This window comes from Musa acuminata, chromosome BXJ3-5 (assembly GCF_036884655.1).
Source record: "Musa acuminata AAA Group cultivar baxijiao chromosome BXJ3-5, Cavendish_Baxijiao_AAA, whole genome shotgun sequence".
Classification (NCBI taxonomy): Eukaryota; Viridiplantae; Streptophyta; class Magnoliopsida; order Zingiberales; family Musaceae; genus Musa; species Musa acuminata.
Window position 1 is genome coordinate 23,531,447 of NC_088353.1, and position 19,503 is coordinate 23,550,949.

General features: G+C 36.6%; 1 protein-coding gene across 1 annotated transcript in view; it reads right to left on the reverse strand.

Moving 5' to 3' along the window:
- Window positions 1-10,140: 10,140 nt before the first annotated feature.
- The window catches only part of LOC135638345 (uncharacterized), a 50,158-nt gene continuing 40,795 nt past the window's right edge, over window positions 10,141-19,503 (reverse strand). Inside the window, exons 4-8 of the mRNA XM_065151447.1 lie at window positions 15,516-15,657; window positions 14,758-15,129; window positions 14,489-14,620; window positions 12,912-13,040; window positions 10,141-12,756 (exon numbers count right to left, since the gene is read on the reverse strand). Coding sequence (XP_065007519.1) covers window positions 10,414-12,756; window positions 12,912-13,040; window positions 14,489-14,620; window positions 14,758-15,129; window positions 15,516-15,657 — 3,118 coding nt within the window. The 3' untranslated portion in view covers window positions 10,141-10,413. The remainder of the gene's footprint in view (window positions 12,757-12,911; window positions 13,041-14,488; window positions 14,621-14,757; window positions 15,130-15,515; window positions 15,658-19,503) is intronic.

The following is a 19,503-nucleotide window of genomic DNA, read 5'->3' on the forward strand; positions in this document are numbered from 1 at the left end:
GGAGCTCAACAGAATAATCAAGTCTGCCGTATGTGATATTGTTATTCTAGTGGAAACGAAAATTAAACAATCGCGCGTTCAAGCTCAAAAGAATTTAATATGGCCGGACGCAGAACTGTTTACCAATGACTCAAATGAAACTTTTGGTAGAATATGGGTCTTATGGAATCCTAACTCTATTAATGCTTGGTATATTTCTGCTACTGATCAATTCCTTCATCTTAAGGTAGAGGATAAAAAGAATGGCTGTCAATTCAATTTCACTGGTATATATGCTTCAAACAGTATGCAAGAAAGAAATACTCTTTGGTCTGACCTGACTAATATTGTAAATGGCTGTCTCAATGTACCTTGGATTGTTCTTGGAGACTTTAATACTGTTCGGTACACAAATGAAAAAGTGGGGGGTAGACAACTTTCAGAAAGTCAGCTTCAAAGTTTTAATGATTACATTGACACTGTAGCATTGTTTGATATGAAATCTGTGGGTAATTGGCTCTCCTGGAGTAATCAAGGTGCTGCTAACAGAAAAATAATGGCTCGACTTGATAGGTGTTTGATTAACCATAAATGGTTAACAGTTTACCTAGATTCACTTCTTGAGTATGGTGCTCCTTTGTTTTCTGACCATTCTTTAATGCATATACACGCAGAAAAAGTGACACCAAGAGGCAAGGTACCGTTTAGATTCTTTAACATGTGGAGTACTCATCCTCAATTTCTTGATGTTATCAGATCTGCTTGGAATGTTAATGTGCATGGATCTCCCCCTTACATCTTATGTCAAAAGCTCAAAGCCTGTAAAGCAGCACTAAAGGAGTGGAATACAAATACCTTTGGCAATATTACCACCAGAGTTCAATTTTGCAGAAAGGAACTAATGTCATTGCAACATGAGCTGCAACTTCAGCCACATGATGAAAATATTATCTACAAAGAGACGGAAGCCAGAAATAACTTTATGCAAGCCTTAAAACAGGAGGAAAGTTTTGCAAAGCAGAAGTCTCGACAGCATTGGCTTACACTAGGGGATTCCAATACTAAATTTTTCTATGCTTCAATTGCTACTCGAAGGGCTGTTAACCGTATCAGCAAATGCAGAGACAAAGATGATAATCTTATTGAGAATTTAGATGAGGTTAAAGCACACATAGAGCAATTTTTTTATTCCTTACTCAATCAAGCTGGGAAACCTAATAACATTCATGTGGAGCCGACTAGAAAACTTGATTCGGAAGCTATTTCAATCCTCAATGCCCCAATTACAGATGACGAAATTGTATGTGTTGTCTTTAAGTCACCAAAGCACAAAAGCCCAGGTCCAGATGGATTTCCAGCTGAATTTTACCAAACTACTTGGTCTATTATTGGAAATGATGTGATCAAAGCTTGCCAACATTTTTTCTCTTCAGGTCATATTCTTAGAGAGATGAATTGCACTTTTATTTCTTTAATTCCGAAGAATGCAGGGGCTGATTCACTAGAGAACTATCGACCCATATCATTATGCAACTTTATATACAAGATCATCTCCAAAGTATTGGCAAATAGAATGCAAAAGGTATTACACAAGATCATTAGCCCAAATCAAGCTGCTTTCATCAAAGGGAGAAGTATACATCATAACATTTTGCTTGCTAATGACTTGGTCAAAGATTTGCATTCAAAAGCAAGAGGGACAAAAATCTGCATTAAAGCTGATCTAAGGAAAGCCTTTGATTCAGTTAATAGGAAATTTATCTATAAGATGCTCCTTGATATGAACTTCCCACAGCAATGGATTAATTGGATTCAATCTTGCCTAGAAACTCCAAAGTTTTCGATACTCTTTAATGGCTCACCTATTGGTTTTTTTGGGAGCACGAATGGCATCCGACAAGGTGATCCACTCTCTCCGTATCTCTTTACTATTGCGATGGAAGGACTTAGCTGTATGTTGGAACACGCAGTCTTAAATGGCAGCATTAAGGTACCCAGTGCTGGTTCTGTTCATATATCACATATAACATTTGCAGATGACTTACTTATCTTTCTCCAAAATGAACCAACTTCAGTAAAGAACCTGGCTACTATTATGAATGACTTTGGTATGGTTTCTGGACTTCAGTTAAATCATGCGAAAAGTAAAGTATATATGAGCCCTTACGTTGAGGATAAGGTCTTTATTTCACAAACTTTGGAGGTTAGTGAAGGAAGCTTGCCAGTTCCTTATTTGGGTCTCCCGCTCATATCCACAGGCATTCACAAAACCCACTGTCAACCTATCTTGCAAAAAATAAAGAATAGAATTTCTTCTTGGAAAAATAGGTTTCTATCAAAAGCAGGACGACTCGAACTCATCCGTTCGGTATTGCACTCCTACTCTATATATTGGTGTAATGCATTTCTTCTACCTGCTGGACTTCTCCAAGATATTGAACGGTTATTAATGAACTTCTTCTGGAATGGCACAAATGATAAGGCAATGCATATGGTAAATTGGGATAGCATTTGCAAACCGAAAGATGAAGGGGGGCTAAATTTGAGAAATACTAGAGATTGGAATCAAGCATATTTGGTACAGCAATTGTGGGATCTTTTGCAAAACAAATGTTCCTTATGGTCACATTGGGTTTTTGCTAAGTATCTCTCAAAGGAATCAATATGGGAAATTTCAACAAGAACATACCACTCTGCAGCTTGGAAAGGAATTTTAAAGGCAAGGAATTGGCTAATCAAACACATTTCGTATGCAATCTCTTCTGGAACTAGTACTAATATGTGGTACGATCCTTGGGTGAATGGGAAGAGTATATTTCAATTATATGGCGACAGAATACGAAAAGATCTTGGGGCTCCCAAAGACTGGAAGGTTTCCGAGTTCATCGCTAACGGTACTTGGTGTCTCCCTAATCCTATTTCTCCTGAAATGTTATCACTTTGGCCGACTATCATAGCTATTCGAATCAGGAACAACTCTTCAGATATACTTATTTGGCCTCATGACAATGGTAAATTTAGTGCCACATCCGCATGGAATCAAATTAGGCAAAGAAATAACAAGTGGGTCCCAAGCAGTTGGACATGGGATCGATCGGGATCACAAAGACACTCCTTATGTACATGGCAGGCCCTTCTCAATAAACTACCTACAATAGACAATATGAAAAGAAGAGGTATCTATCATGTTAACCGATGCTCCCTTTGTTTGCAACAAGAAGAAACTGTTGACCACCTCTATTTTGCTTGTGATTATACAAAATGGATATGGAAGGAGATTCTCCAGCGATTTGAACTCAATAGACTATCGCAAAATGGTTTTATGATTTCCTCTATTTGAGGTGATCATGGTGGTAAATTTCAAAACCATGATTTTTAAAATTTTTATGATTTAAATGGATATAACCACAACTTCTCTACTCCAAGAAACCCACAACAAAATGGAGTTATTAAGAGAAAAAAATAGGAGTTTATAAGAAATGACAAGAACCATGCTTAATGAATATAGTTTATCCAAATATTTTTAGGCTGAAGCCGTTAACATGGCATGCTATGTCATGAATAGGGTTCTCGCAAGACCATTACTTATGAATTATGAAACAACAAAAAAACCTAATATTTTATATTTTAAAGTTTCTAGTTGTAAATTCTTTATTTTAAATGAAAAGGATGTCTTAGGAAAATTTGATACAAAATCCGATAAAGGTATTTTTCTTGGATATTCCTCTATTTCTAAAGATTTTTGTATCTTTAATAAAAGAACTTTGATTATAGAGGAAGTATATAGATGCTCATCCTAAGGAGCTAATCATTGAAAATACATCAAAAAGTATTCAAACTCGTTCTTCTTTTAAAAAATTTTGTGATAATGTAGCATTTTTATCTCAAATTGAACCCAAATATATTGATGATGCTCTAAAAGATGATTCATAGGTTTTTGCAATGCATGAGGAATTAAATTAATTTAAGAGAATGTGTGGAAGCTTGTTCATAGACCTAGTGACCATATTGTAATTGTCAATAAATGGACTTAGTATCGTGGTTCAAAACAAGGTTAGATTAGTGGTCAAAGGTTTCAACTAAGAAGAAGGTATTGATTATGAAGAAACCTTTACTTCTATGATAAGATTAGAAACTATAAGGATACTCCTTGCCTATGCTAGTTGTAATAAATTTATGTTCTTTCAAATGAATGTTAAGCTTTTCTTAATGGGTTTATTTCGGAAGAAGTTTATGTTGAATAACCACTCGGATTTGAGAATGCTACTTTTCTAAATCATGTGTTTAAGTTATATAAGGCTCTTTATGGATTAAAATAAGTCCTAGCTTGGTACGATGATATCATTTTTGGTTCTTCAAATGAGTTTTTGTGTGAATCTTTTACCAATAGTATGGGCCAAGAATTCAAAATGAGTTTAATAAGTGAATTAATTTTTTTCTTAGAATTATAAATTAAGCAACTTAGTGATGAAACCTTTGTTAGTCAAACTAAGTATGCTTTAGATCTATTAAAATAATTTAATATGGATAGTGCTAAGGATATTAATATACCAATGAGCACTTCTATAAAATTAGATATAGATATTGATGGAGAATATTTTGATCAAAAGACTTATAGGGGTATGATAGGTAGTTTACTATACCTCACAATAACTAGATATGATATTATGTTTAGTATTAAACTATGTGCTAGATTTTAATTTAATCCAAATTAATCTCACTTAAAAGCTATTAAAAAGATTTTTAAATACCTAAAAGGAACTCCTAATTTGGGATTATGGTATCCAAAAACTAAAAACTTTGAATTGATTGCTTATGTTAATGCTGATTTTGCTGAATGTAGAATAGATAGAAAAAGCACATCTAGAACATATAAACTCTTAGGTCATTTACTTGTTTCTTGGTTTTCCAAGAAACAAAATTTTGTTACATTATCTACAACCGAAGCTGAATATGTAGTAGTAGATGCATATTGTGCATAAGTTATTTGGATGAAAAACACTTTAGAAGATTATGGACTTTACTTAAAAAATATCCCTATAAAATGCGATAATACTAGTACAATATGTTTAACAAAAAATCTCATTCAACATTCTAGAACTAAACATATTGATATTAGACATCATTTCATTAGAAATCATATTAATAATCATGATATATCTTTATATTTTATTGATACAAAACATCAATTAGTAGATATTTTTATAAAACCATTAAATGAGAAACAATTTAATTTTATTAGAAGAGAATTAGGCATATGTTAAATCTTCCAAATGCAAGAATTGTTCTTATATATTTTTTGAATTATTATCTTGATTTCTTGGTTTTCTTGACTTAAGTTTTCTTTTTGAATCAAGAAATGACTCATGATCTTTCGGTTTTCTTGACTTAAGTCTTCTTTTTTAATCAAGATTATTTCCTATGATTCTCTCGTTTCACTATTTACAAAAGAAGACATGTCAAAATGATTCATGATATTTCAGATTTATGACTTGATCTTTCATTCGTTCATATAATGATTGAAATTTTTGCACTATTGAATCCTTCCTCTCTTCTTCATTTTTTTTTACAAAGAGGAGAAAGAGAAGTGCTATCTTGTACATCTCAAGAGAAGCAATATTGTTATCTTGTCCATCTCAAAAGAGAAGCAAGAGTACTAACTTACTAGCATCTCAAGAGAGAAGCAAAAGTGCTAGCTTGCAATCTCAAAAGAGAAAGAGATGCATTATCATACACATCTCAAGAGAAGCAAAAGTACTAGCTTGCCCATGTCAAGAAGCAAAACTTGCAAACTTACACATATCAAAAGAGAAGCAAGAATTACTAGCTTACACATTTCAACTAGAAGTAAATATTGCTAACTTTCACATCTCTAAAACTTGTTAGTTTTCATGTTTTAAAGTTACGTAAAACTTGTTAAAATTACTAGCTTGCATATTTTTAAAAAACTTGTTAGTTACACTTTTCTCCTTTTTGTTAATGACAAAAGGGGAGAAGTAATGATATAATGATGATCATGATTAAAAGTTTGGTATCATACTTGATGATTTTATATTATGCATGATGATGGTTTGAAAATGTAAATATTTTGGTATCATGCATGTTATGCCTAAAGTGATGATAATTTGTAATTATGCACGTTATACCTTGATGATTTGAAATTATGATGATGCACTTCTTGATGATATTATGATATACCTTGATGCATAATGATATGTATATAAAATAAGCAATGACATGTTGCATAAAATCACTATGATGCATATGATCAATTATGCATGTAATAATAATTCAACATATGATGATGATGTAAGTAATGTTTATGAGATATAATGTGTTGCATATGATCATGATTAAAATCATTTCAACTTGGATTAGAAGGCTATCATTTATTTAAATTTTAAATTATATGGCATATAGATAGGGGTAGTTTAATTTAAACTCCATCATCAATTGGTTGTCATATTCAAAAAGGGGGAGATTGTTGAACCCCAGATTTTGATGATGAAATCAAATGATGAGTTTACGATCTAATCTGTATTTTTGAGAAAAGTGATGTAGGACTAACTTCGATCAGAAAAGGTAAAATAATTAAAGCAAGATGAATCAGATGTTAGGTCAAAGTTAGAAATCAGGCAACGGGTCGAAAGAATCGAACGTTGCGCCAAGATCGGACGTTATGGGAGTCAACATGTCGATAGATTGGGTGATACGCCGAAGGTTTGGACAACATGCTGGAACTTCGCTGAAAATTTGCTGGGAGTTCGAATGAACTAATGATATGCTAGACAACTTAGATTTTATATCTCAAAATTATTTAAATCTTAATTGTCGAAGTTAGGTCATAAATTGAGTTAGTTTTGGGTGTAACCAAGCTAACTTAATTAGGGGCTCATTGGACCTGAGTTGAGATTGTTCTGGGCTAAGTGAAAGGCCTATTCAGTTACCCATAGCTGGTCTAAGTGGTAGTACCACCTAGATATAGTCTCCCAGATTGTGTCAAGTGGTGGTACTACCCAAACTGGGCAATAGTACTGCTAGTTGTCAGTTTGGTAGCGGTAGTACCACCCTGATGGTACCGCTAGTATCTCGAAAACCCATGATGAGAATATTTTTTGCTCCCATTTTAAAACCATTTGAGGCTTATAAATACTCCACTCTTTCCTGCTTGAAAGAGCACGAAAAGAGAACAAAATGTCTTGAGATTCTGAGTTGTAAAAGTCTTGAAAAAGTGCTATGTGTGTTCTCCTCCTTAAAGTTTTGTGATCATTCTAAGAGATGTGTGAGAATTATAAAGGTTATCTCTTAAACCTGTGAAAAGAAGAAAGAGTTATAAGAAAGTAGTTGGTCTCTGCCCATTAAAAGAAAACTATTAGTGTACGCTGGTGGCCTCAACGAAAAAGGAATTGAGAGTGGACGTAGGTCGCAACGACCGAACCACTATAAATTAGGTTTGCATTTCTATTTATTATTTTCTGCTATTACTTTCTGAATTAGTTGCTTAGTTCATTTATTTTAAGTCAAGCACATTTCCGATACAATTTTTCATCAAACAAAAAATTTTTAAACTTTTGAAAGTTTCCGAAAGTACTAATTCACTTCCCCCCCTCTTAGTGTCGAAAAGGTCCTAACAAAAGGAAGATCTCCTTTGATTAGAACGTGGTGGAAGGAGCCAAACAATATCAAGTTAAACTACTTGAGGAATTAGAGACACTCAATCGTTATAGTCATTCACCCAACAGGCAAAGGGGAAGAAAGTAGTATCAATCGCACCATTAAAAAGAATCGAGTCGAGTGACGATACCTTCTCAATTGCATTCAATAATTCACTTGGTCCATAAACATGATAGTGATGTGGACAATAGTGTCTCGACTAACAATTACGACACTTAGCAAGTTAGATGGCCCTATCTACTCAATTTAAAGGTGGTGCATGGATTGAGAAGCAATATTTTATACATGCCACCTACGATTCATATCATGGAGCTCGATAAGATATTAATCAGGTTCAAACACGAAATGGGAAGGGAAATACAATCGATGATTTTGAGCAGATGTAATAGAGCCTATACAATATAGACATAGAGCAAAACTCATCGTATTCTCAATCAACATATTATAAATGATTTTACTACAACCAATAATAGTACGGTGATAGTTGGTCATTTTTCTTCGAGCAATAATATAAAAATCAATCTTATGATATAAAGTAATAGGCCAGTGGCGAAACTAAAAGTTCTGATATTCTCCAACCTCCGCACTAATACATGTCATAGTTGTACTTGCTTCGAGAGCCACCTTGGACACGTACAATTCACAATGACCATAACCACATGGATGTACCAATAACATCGAAATATCAGTATACTATATCATAGGATCAATCTTGGGATTATGTTTAACAAACATATCATATTAATATACAGATACATATGAATGATGATTGATCCATTGCCCATGGAGTCCTTTTTTATTATAGAATTAAGAATATCCATCGATTAATTCATTTATTATAACTCTCCATTTGAATCTTAAATTTTAACTCAAAATCTAACTATTTATTTTTTTAAGATAATTCAATATCAACCAAAAAAACAATCCCAAACTGGTCACAAGGTTGCTTTTTAAAGCTAAAAAAAATGTGCCATCCTCCCTAATTTAGAATATTTTATATGATACTAAATTTACAATTAGGTCCAACTTAAAATATGTAATCTATTTTTTTTTTTTTTCAAATAATTTCAAAGGGTTTTTTGAGAATTTTTCAATGTCATCAACATGCATCATTGTGCCAACATTTGGCACATTGATACCGGGCAACATGTATCGTGACATCAACTGACCAACACATCGGGTCAGATCAGTAAGTCAAATTTCGCTGCACGAGCTATGTTTACTTTGAAAAGACAATAAAATGTAGTCGAGTTCAAAAAAATTGATAAAAAGTTCAAATGTGAACAGGCTGTAATTAAATCACATATTGCGCAAGAACTCTGCAAGAAATACTATCTGTAGCAGTCCCACTTTCATGTGCCACTAATCTTATGCTGCTCTTCTTTTTTTATCAATAGCATGGGATAGTTGATGGGTAAATTGTTTCCATGTTATAGATTTACAAAAAAATAAATAAATAACAGGTCTAGTTCACTTTGTCAAATACCAAGTTGTGCTCACGAAACAAGCCAAACAGATCAAGCTCGACAACAAGCGTTCAACACTTTTGAATCCTACAATCTGAAGTCCCAAACAAACAGGTCACTGCCAAGAACAGATAATTGAAAGTTACCCGGTGGAATTTGTAGATACGGCCAGGATAAGTGTATATATATATATATATATATATATATACACTTAATCACAAAGTCTAAACTTCAACAGGGTACAAAATGACAATATCATGCAATGATCAGTCAAGAAACGATCTACAATCAGGTGAGAAGCTAGACCCGACTGATTCAGTTCATGATCAACATCACAGCAAGACACCTACACTTTACCAACCTGTGAAGATACTCAAATAGAAACATGCCAGGAAAAGGCTAATGGAAAATTTAGTTCCAGACAAACATGGTTGAGAGATCCACAATAAAGCAAAAAGGCATCAGAAGTACGGTTTTGGATGTTCACATATATCATCTTAAATGAACAACCTGAAGTGGATCAAATGGAAGATTATTTTAAGCAAATGCATCTGTGATCTGGGAAAAATCTCGAAAGACAGTATCATACATCCAAGTAGAAGATAAAACTCAAGTGGTAGCTGATACAAGTCAACTGACAAACAGGAAAAGATCCACTTGAGTGATCTGGAACTAGTGGTCGGGCAAACTGAGTAGTGAAAATTTTATCTGCATAAAGCATGACTCTGTGTGAACAGAATATTTTCCTTTGAAATGCTTGTATGGATATCTAAATCAATACTGGAAATCAACTAAGGCGCATATCTAAGCCAAAAGAAGACAAGTCAAATAAACAATCAAGGACAAGCTAACTATTTATTTTGCATCTTCCAGATTTAGAAAAGATCTTCATAGCTTGTTGATAGCTAATACAAATGCATCTTTAGGTAGAACCACTCAGTGATGACAGTGCTAAGATGACCATGAGCTCCTACAAAACAATGTTGGCTCACCAAGAACAAGTCTTGTGAAAGGAACAAGCTCTCGGTGCTAAGAATGTAATACTAGTAATCAAATATTCATCCATGATGGAAAATTTATCTCATTCAGTAGAGGTTTGGAGGGAAAAGGAAATACCCCACTATATCACTCACGGTTCTCATTTTTACAATCTGAATCAAGCACAAATTGTAAACACCAACAAATGAAGATATGCTAAAATTTTTCGCAAAGATTATTATAATGATTCCAATTGCTCACACTTTCACAACTGGAGCAGGAAAAGTCTGAAGGCATACCTGCCTGATGACCTGCACTAAAAGAATGAAAATCTTGTACTATTTCTAGAAGAAAATAAGCAATATTCTTCAACTTTTATTTCCTCTTTTGAGCAAGGCTGAGCATGAGTTGTAGTCAAGTTGGAAACGAAACCTCCAGTAGTTTCATCTTCCAAAGATGGAAGTTTCCCAATGAATTCATCATTAGTTCCAGCCATGGGACCACCGAAGTGAAACAAAGAGAAGGATGAACTTCCATTGTGTGATTTAGCACAACATTCAGCACTGCCATTTTGCTCTGCAGATTGTTTCGATGGTAGCTGTCTATCTGAAAATGACCTTTCAAGAAATCGCTGACTTCCTATTGGTTGAACAGAAGTGTTTAATTGCTGAAAACCACAAAAACTGGGATGCTTGTTCTGATCTTCTGAGTTTCGAACATTCATTCTGTTACCTGTCTGATACATGAATTCTTTCCTTGCATCAAAAACAGGAACGTTTAAAGGTTGTACAATGTTGTAATGCATGCTGAGATCTGATAATCTGTTTGCCGGCAGACCACAGCCAAGAGTTGGGAGCAGATAATGGTTGGCCTGGGGAAATGGAATGAACCCATTGCAAGGAGAAGCTGCCCAAGAACTTATATGTTGAGTATGGTAGCCCACCATTGGTGAGGAAATAACTGGCACATGTATGCTATTATTTCGCATTGGTAGCATGCAATTTGGTGGAGGCGACACAACAAATCCAAATTGTCCATTATTAGAATCCTGAACATTCTTTGATCTCCCTCCTGACAAATCACATTCTACAAAGTTCTCAGCTAGAAATTCAGAAGTACTGTTTGCAAAAGATCCACCTCTATTAGTCATAATCTTTTTATCTGGAAATTGATCTAGATATTCATGGAAGGAATCATTATTACATGCATCTCTTGCACAAGATTGTTGGCAAGCATCTTCTGAATCTGAAGATAATGATGATTCTGCATTTTGAAGACTTGAAGAGCTGGTGCTGCTATCCCCCTCACTAATACATGAAAAGCAGTTATCTGAACTAGAAGAGCTCCTAACTGTATGAGAACAATTGATCTTAATGGGGCTGAGATTCTCTTCTATACCCTTGTTTGAACAATACTCTGTCTTTTTTACTAGGCCAAATTCATTCTGACAAGCAATATTGGTATCCAGACAATATCCGTCTGGAATATCATGATCCTTGAGAACCTGACAACCAATTAAAGTATCAACTTTGCCTGAACTGGCAGAGTGCTCAGATGAGCACATATTACCAACTGATTCAAATTGATTAGATTGCTGACACCCATTTTCACCTTTGTCAAAACAAATCTCTTTGGAGGATTCAACCTTACTAATGCATCTGAAGGTGATTTTAGAATCGGAGTTGCTTTTAGAGATCTTTTTGTGTGTATCCAGTGGCTCCCAAACCTGCTTTGTATGGAGAATCTCTTTGCCTGGAGTATCACCAACATGCTTTCCTTTTGGAACGACAAAATTATCTGAAAAGTAACAACCATTATTGTATCTAACATTGCGACTGGAAGACCTTGGCATATCCAGTTCGCGTTCAATTCTACTGGCAGTCTTCCTCTCCCTACCTGATCTAATCGTAGAAATGTGATACCCATCCTTTTCATTGTAATCATCCCTTTTATTACAGCTACAGCTACAACACTGAAAGTCGAATCTACCTTGAACTCTGGCATGTGCACAGTGAGATTTCTCATTGAATTTCAGAGCACATTTCCTATGATTGTTCATTACAAACCTTTCTCTTGATGGCCAGTGCAAGCCATTTATGCCCCTGGAACAAGACGTACTGATATCAGTTTCATCTTGCTGATCTCTGTTCTCATTGCTAATATAAAATCGATGTCTATCATAACAGTTGGATGACTGCTCTAAAAAGTTCTCTTTCCTAGATCTCAATTTCCGCCTCAATGATTTTGTACATTCAGAGGTAAAAGACAATCCACTCTTTGTATAGAATTTTCCATCAACATCAGATTGCTGTTGTAGACTATCATCAGTCTTCATATTGATACTTCCACCTGATGACTGTTCATCTGTAACATCAGGAAAAACAGGAAACTCGAGCAGAGAAATATCTCCTGTTACACCAACAAAATCTGCAGAATCAGGAATGATAATTGACTCCTCATAAGTACTTGGGGATGATTTATTTTTAGATTCAGGCAAAGCAGCATGAAGTGACTTTGATTCAATAAGCTTCCTTTCCCTCCCTTTTTCTTTTAGCCTCTCCTTTCTTCTAAGCTTCTTTTCCCGTTCTTTTGTCCTCCTCCTCTCCTTGCGTTCTTCTTCTTTGCGTTTCTCTTTTTCCTCTTCCTCAAGAAGCTTAGTCTGAAATATTTACTAGATGAAAGTTAAAATGTAAGATAACATTGCCACTTCACATGGCGTTCCTGCCATTGTCGTTGGAAAAATGTGGTCTTAATCCAAACTGTGGAAAAATGTGGTCTTAATCCAAACTGTATAACCCAGCAACATTAGATTACCTGCTTTTCTAATGTAATAATTTCTTTGCAAGCAACATGAAGACGCTCTTCCAGCAATTCTAGGGCAAGACAAACAAATGTACAGTGTGCATTTTGCCGTGCCGTACCTTCTCTAAAAGCTTTTTCCACCTGGAAGAACATAATATGTTAGTTTCGTAGGGACACTTGGATTTCGTTACATGTAAATTAGGGGACTTGGTACAATGTAATATTCATATTTTTTTCCTTCTTTATTTTTTCTAAGAATATACTTAAAGGGGTTTATCCGGTCAGACTCAGATCAAAGACTCCTAGGATCCCAAATCAGAATCTGACACAATGAGCTATTCAATCCAAAATGAGTACAATCTATAATCTAAAATAAGGATCCACACCCAAAATTCCAGGTCAGATTTATATTGTTCTTATAGATTCCATGAACACGCATGTATAATTTGCTAAGGTTTAAGTTCTAGCTACAAGGAAAAATAGAGATAAAATGCCTTCAGTGTGATACAGCCTAGGATTCGTGATGCTACAAAGTTATATAACATGTTCATTCCACTGGATGGCTTTTAAAAAACAAAGATCAATAATATGACAGGCACATGTACCACACAAAATTGAAGTAATAAATATAAGCATAAACTATACCTGCTTCAATGACTCATTATCCCAGAATTCTACTTTATCATGACCCCCAAAGAACAATCTCTTTTACCATAAGCATGGATTTCCTACAAACAAAAGTTTGTTTTGTTTCGAGTGCCAGTGGAGTCGATAGGCAGAGAATGCCACAATTAACCATAATCCTCAAAAATTACAGTTTAAAAACTTTCAAAAGAACTGTTTGCCATATTCGCAACTTATAACCATCCAAACTCCACCAAAGCCATCCACCAACAGTCTAAACTACAGTTCTATGCTAATATCTCAAAACCTTGACTTCACTATTTTTCTTACCCCAATTCCACCTATAAATGTTGCTAACATTGGTAAAATTTTAAGCAAAGCAAATAAGGAACTCATGCCATGTTTACATGAAGTGGTACTTTCTCTATTATATCACACGTTAATTGCCTAGTTTGCAACACCATTGTTACTTGGAGCTTCATGTTTTTGCATCCATGTATGCAGAAGAGTGAATAATGAGTGGTGTGTATGTGTCTCGGTTGAAAAAGATGATATCTAGAAGAATGTTTTCTTAAGTTATGAGGAATTCAAGTTTTGTCATCAAAGAGAATCTCATGCCGAGATGTGTTTCATCATACTTCATCAGCACCAACTATTTTCTACTATAGCTAGGCACTTCTGGCCAATTCAGGCCAGAACAGGGGTTGTGTTGACATATCATGCAAAGTTGTATTGTGCCAATGGAAATCCCATGTCATCAATATTTAAAACCTTGAGAAAATTTGATAGCAATCAGAGTCTCAAATGTATAACAGGATCCTAGAAAAACAACTTATTAAAGCTACTGCATGTCAAAGAAGTTTTATGATGGTAATAAAATTAAGGTTTCAGAAGCATATGACTAATGGAGAAATGAACCCCTAAACAGAAGAACCGAATTGTATGATATGACAACTGAGACATACCTGTTCCTTCAAAATAACGGTTGCAGCATCTAAAAGAAACTCTCTTGCAAGTTCAGGACTCTTAGCATGCTTCTGCGATCGGGAATTATCATCATCTAGTTCATTTTCATCCTTGTCCATTGCATCATCATCCTGTTATTGCACATAACGAAAGAGCCAGGCAATATAGAACATAAGGAACAAAAATAAATTTCATAAATATTAATAGTATCACTAACAAATATTTTTCTTCTAAAAATAATAAACATTAATTTCCCAGTGGCAAATACCTCTTCTTCCTCAGCTTCCTCAGCATGTTCAAAAAACCTTCTAATACTTTCCCCCTCAGTAATTGTCACAAAACCATCCCCTACTATGAGTCTACGATGGACACAATGTTGTCCCTTGAGTGCATGAGCCTTTACACAGAGTTCAATGCAACGCCCATCGAGCTTCCAAGCTCTCAATGTAATAAAGCATGCACCCAAACCACCCAGATTAAGTCCAGTTTCTTCAACTTTTCCATTCATGCCGACGTCTTTGAAATCTAAAATGTCAGTTTGTCCTTCTCCAGTCCCAATTGCCCATTCAAAATGGTGATAAGTTCCAACCATATCAGTAAAAGACTGGTTCCAATCAGCTTGAACAGTATCCTCTGACACCTGAACGTGCAAAAAATGTCAAATTCATTTGGTGCCTTAAGTAACAAAGAATACTCCAAAGTTTTTATCATGGATTAACATTTCAGGTACCAAAGCCATGCTGGTAACAGGCCGGACCAGTAGTCCGGTACACACTGATACCGACATATGGCATGCCAACATGTACCGTGGAACTTTATTCAAGTATATATGGTGTCGGAAGACGCATGCTGCGGTCTGTGTCACCGGCCTGACAGGCCATCAAACCAGCATGTACCGGTCTGGATGAAACATATAACCATGGTTTTTATATTGGTCTATGTAACAACCATGTATCTAACATGACACTTTGAAAAGGCAAGATAAAGACAACATAGATTATCACTGATGATTCTGGCAAAACAAACCTCATACTGGAATGCTAAATCCGCAACACAAAACCACCTAGTGCAGCGAGGTTCCTTCCGCATGCGCTTGAATTCCTTCAACTCTTTGAATTCACGGATGACATTTCGTCTACAATCTCTGCAAAACCTTTTGTTGTCAAACCTGCATCATTGAGATTGAATTTTACAACACTAGGAAGTTAAAGAATACTCAAAAAGGTGACTGTTGTAAGCAGGAGAGCCAAGTCCCTGCATAGTGCAAATGTGATTCACATTTAAACATTGTAAATGTTACTAAAAGAGCAACATCTAGTACCAAATAAAAGAATACAATAAAGTTCAAATAAAAGTAATAATAAGCAAAATTAATCAACTTGAATGATAAATAATAAGTAACGATCTAAGAGATTCATACTAGATCTATGCACTATTTCAAAATTACAGTTTGAAATATTGTTCAGACCCATATGTACCAGTCTTTACCAATCCAACCAAGAATATGCAGTATACCAACATCAAAATTGTCATTTATTGGTCAGATCAGTACATACCAATCCTTATCAGTCAAGATTAAGGACCAGTATCTGATCATATAAGTTGGCAAGCTTTTCTTTTTTTGGATGATACCGGGCTAAACAAGTCAGTGTACCGCTGGGTCTACCAGTTCCGTAAGGCATTCATATTTAAAATCACATATATGCTGCCTGGTACTTACGGTGTAATATATGGTTTATAGACCAGATAGAATAACAATGCTGAATACATCATATGAAAGGAAATCATGCAGCCACAGACTGTATATTAACACATTAGTCTTCCATATCCACAAACTCATTCAATCAATATATTGCAGGAGTTATTTTGGAAAGTTACAAAGATTTCAGTATTGATTTAAAGAATAGATTGCAGAGCTTGTAGAAGGAATCAATTATGCATAGACCACTTCACTTATAAGACCCATGATCAGTTAACATATTAAGACGTGAATTTTCATCAAACATCAAAGACTCTCCTCTTACATTCTTATTCATATCCCTCCAATTCTTCTCTCTTCTTCACTTCTTTCAAACTCCTTTCTTTTGAAATGTATCCAGATATTGCAAACAGATTTCTGTTGGCACATCAAGCTAATATGATAAAGGAAAATATTGAAAAGACTTCTAATATGAACATGAAAGTCAGAGCAGGAGTTAGTCAAATGTAAACTCTAAAAATATAAATAAATTAGGAATTTTCTCAATAAAACAAACCAGAAGATTCTTTTATCAAAAAAGCTTGAGTACCTGTTTCATAATTCATATCTCAAAGCATGGTTTTAAAAGTTAGTTTTCATTTTAGATATATTTCAACATTAAGGAGTCTTTATTTTAACCAATGGAGACCAAGTTTTGAAGTTTAGGCCAAAAGTCCAGAAAAGCAAATGAAGGTAAAAAAAGAAATAACTGGAGATCATTCTTAGCATGTTGAGTTTGCTAGGATCTAGTTTTGAAGTATAATTATTTATAGGATGAAGTTAGTTTCAAGGCATCAAATCGACAAAAATCATATGGAAAATGCATTATCAAAAGTTTCCATTCTACATATAAAATTAGGATCGCCATGATGAATGAGGAACATGTTCTAGTCTCAAGTCCATATTATTACGAACAAACTTCTAAACAAGATGTTTGATATAATGCTTATGTATGTCCGTGTCTTTTGGTATGTTCATACTTTGCCTAGCATGTAGAGGGATAGCCGAAGGCTTAATAGTCCCATTTTAGTTCGGTCTGTAATGGATCATTTTACCCTTTATTGTACAACTGTTCAGAGCTTGTAAAGTCTATTTGTAATTTGCATTGTCTATGAAGTGTTTTCAGAAATGTTTGCTTGTGGATCCCGAATGAGGCGTTTTCTCTAACCCGTTCTCTCTTTTGTGGGTCCTAAGGGACATGGGAGGCTTCGGGGAGGCTAACCTTTGCGGACGGACACGCAAAGGTACCGCACGACTTAGGCAAAACCAGCTAAGTCCGTGACAGATGGTATCAGAGCGGGACAAGCACTCATAGAAACACTTAGCATGCAAATGTGGGGGACCTAGCAGGGCTGCGTTGAGGGCAGTCAGCACACGCGTGACCATTCGGGGGAAAACGGGCATGGAGATGTAGGGAAAAGGAGTCGCTCGGAGGAGCGGGCATCTGAGATTGACATTCAAAGGAATGGCCAACCCTTTGCGCAAGAGGCACCACGAGAACAGGTAAGGCTGGAAGAATACGGAGCGCACAAAGGTTGGGATGGCTGAGTTTGAGCTACGGCTCATCGTTGACAACTATACCTGATGGTGCTCAAGACAAGCGAGGCGCTTGGTAAAGGATGAGACCATCCAAGGTGGAATGAGTTGCTCAGCGATCGAAAGAGTTGTGCAAAGCTCACAGAGGTGAGGGGAATTGCTAACTCAATGAATTCGGTACTCATGCATGGGCTTGTATGTGGACGATGGAATATTCGCGACCATCCCAAGGTGATCGAAACTCGGCGCCATGGAGCATTGAAACTTTCTCTTCAGCATGTGAAGGATACGTCCGTAGGAGGCTGAAGTGTGCAACGAGTTCAGCATGTTGCTAGGCCTTGAGTGGTGCAGCGGGGGCTATATTGACGTGGAGTCGCAATATAGCAAGGGTGTTTGCAGAAGGCAGAACAATGCACAGTTTATTCAGCAGATCGGAGTAGTCCAAGGGGATGGTGGTCTCCGAAACAAAGAAAGATGTTGCTCCAATGAGACAGTTATCCAAGAGGGGATAAGTCTCGGCTCTCCAGAGGGAGAATCATATGGGACGGACCTCACATGTTGAGGAGTACCTCAACAAACAACAACCCCACGAAGCTCAATGGACTGAGCAAGCGGCGAGGAGTCGTCGCATGATCTCATTCGAGAGAATGTATTGGTGGATGCATTGCGAGATCAAGTGGGGGAGCGACCCAAAGCAACACAAATAAAGGCACACTTGGAGTCGATATGGAGATCAGACTCAAGGGAGGGCTGACCCGTGGAATGGTGGGCACGAGGGCCACCATTAACTCTATGCAAAAACGAGGAGCGGAGCAACTTGGGTGTAACTTGGCGATGTACCCAAGCCGCATGAAGGGAGCCAACATAGAAGATGGAACATGGAGCGGAGGCATAGTGCTTTCCTTGAACAGAGGTCAAGGATATGAACTCTTGCAGAGGCAAGAGCAGGATCATGTTGTTCCATGGGTCATTCATTCTGATGGAGAGGACTCATCTTACATAGTGCCAAAGACAAAGGGAGCTTCTAGGCACATGCACCTTATCTCGGAGGAGCATTTGATGGAGGAACTAAGGCGACTCAATTTGTGGAGGCGAAGTTGGGTTCAGAAGGCCTTAGCACGGGGCAAGAGGACTCAGAGGCGGGTACTCTTGAAGAATATGCCACAGTGTTGCCATTCAAGTTACCATGAAGGAAGCGGTGCGCAGCGGAGATTGTGCTGGTAGGGGCAGAGGCCCAGGATCCAGACAATGGTGCACTAATTACAGCGAAGTCGGTGAACTTCGGGAGCTACTAGGCGATGGACTGTCCTAGAGCGGGGCTTCATCTAGGTGTGACCTAAGAGTGGGTGGATGAAGGTCGATTGCCAAAGGAGCGAAAAAAATCGAAGGTGGAAGAGACCCTGCAATGTATTGGCAGAGGCCACACATGGAGGGATCACAATTCGAGTTCATCCCACAAGGATCAGAATGCAATAGAGATGTCACCAGGAGGCGACATGGTGCAGCAGATCGTGGTGGAACAGTTCGTGGCAAATGCGATACACACGATCTATTCCCGTGAGGGACTAGATCATATGGAGGTATGATCGGGAGCTACTGAAAGCTCCACTTCGGTGAACAACACGACGGCAAGAAGGGGTATGGATTCAAGGAATGAAGCCCATGGTACCGCAGAGGCGAGTCTTCCGTACGTGCATTGAATTTTGCATCGAATGAAAACCTTGGTCATCAGCATATGGG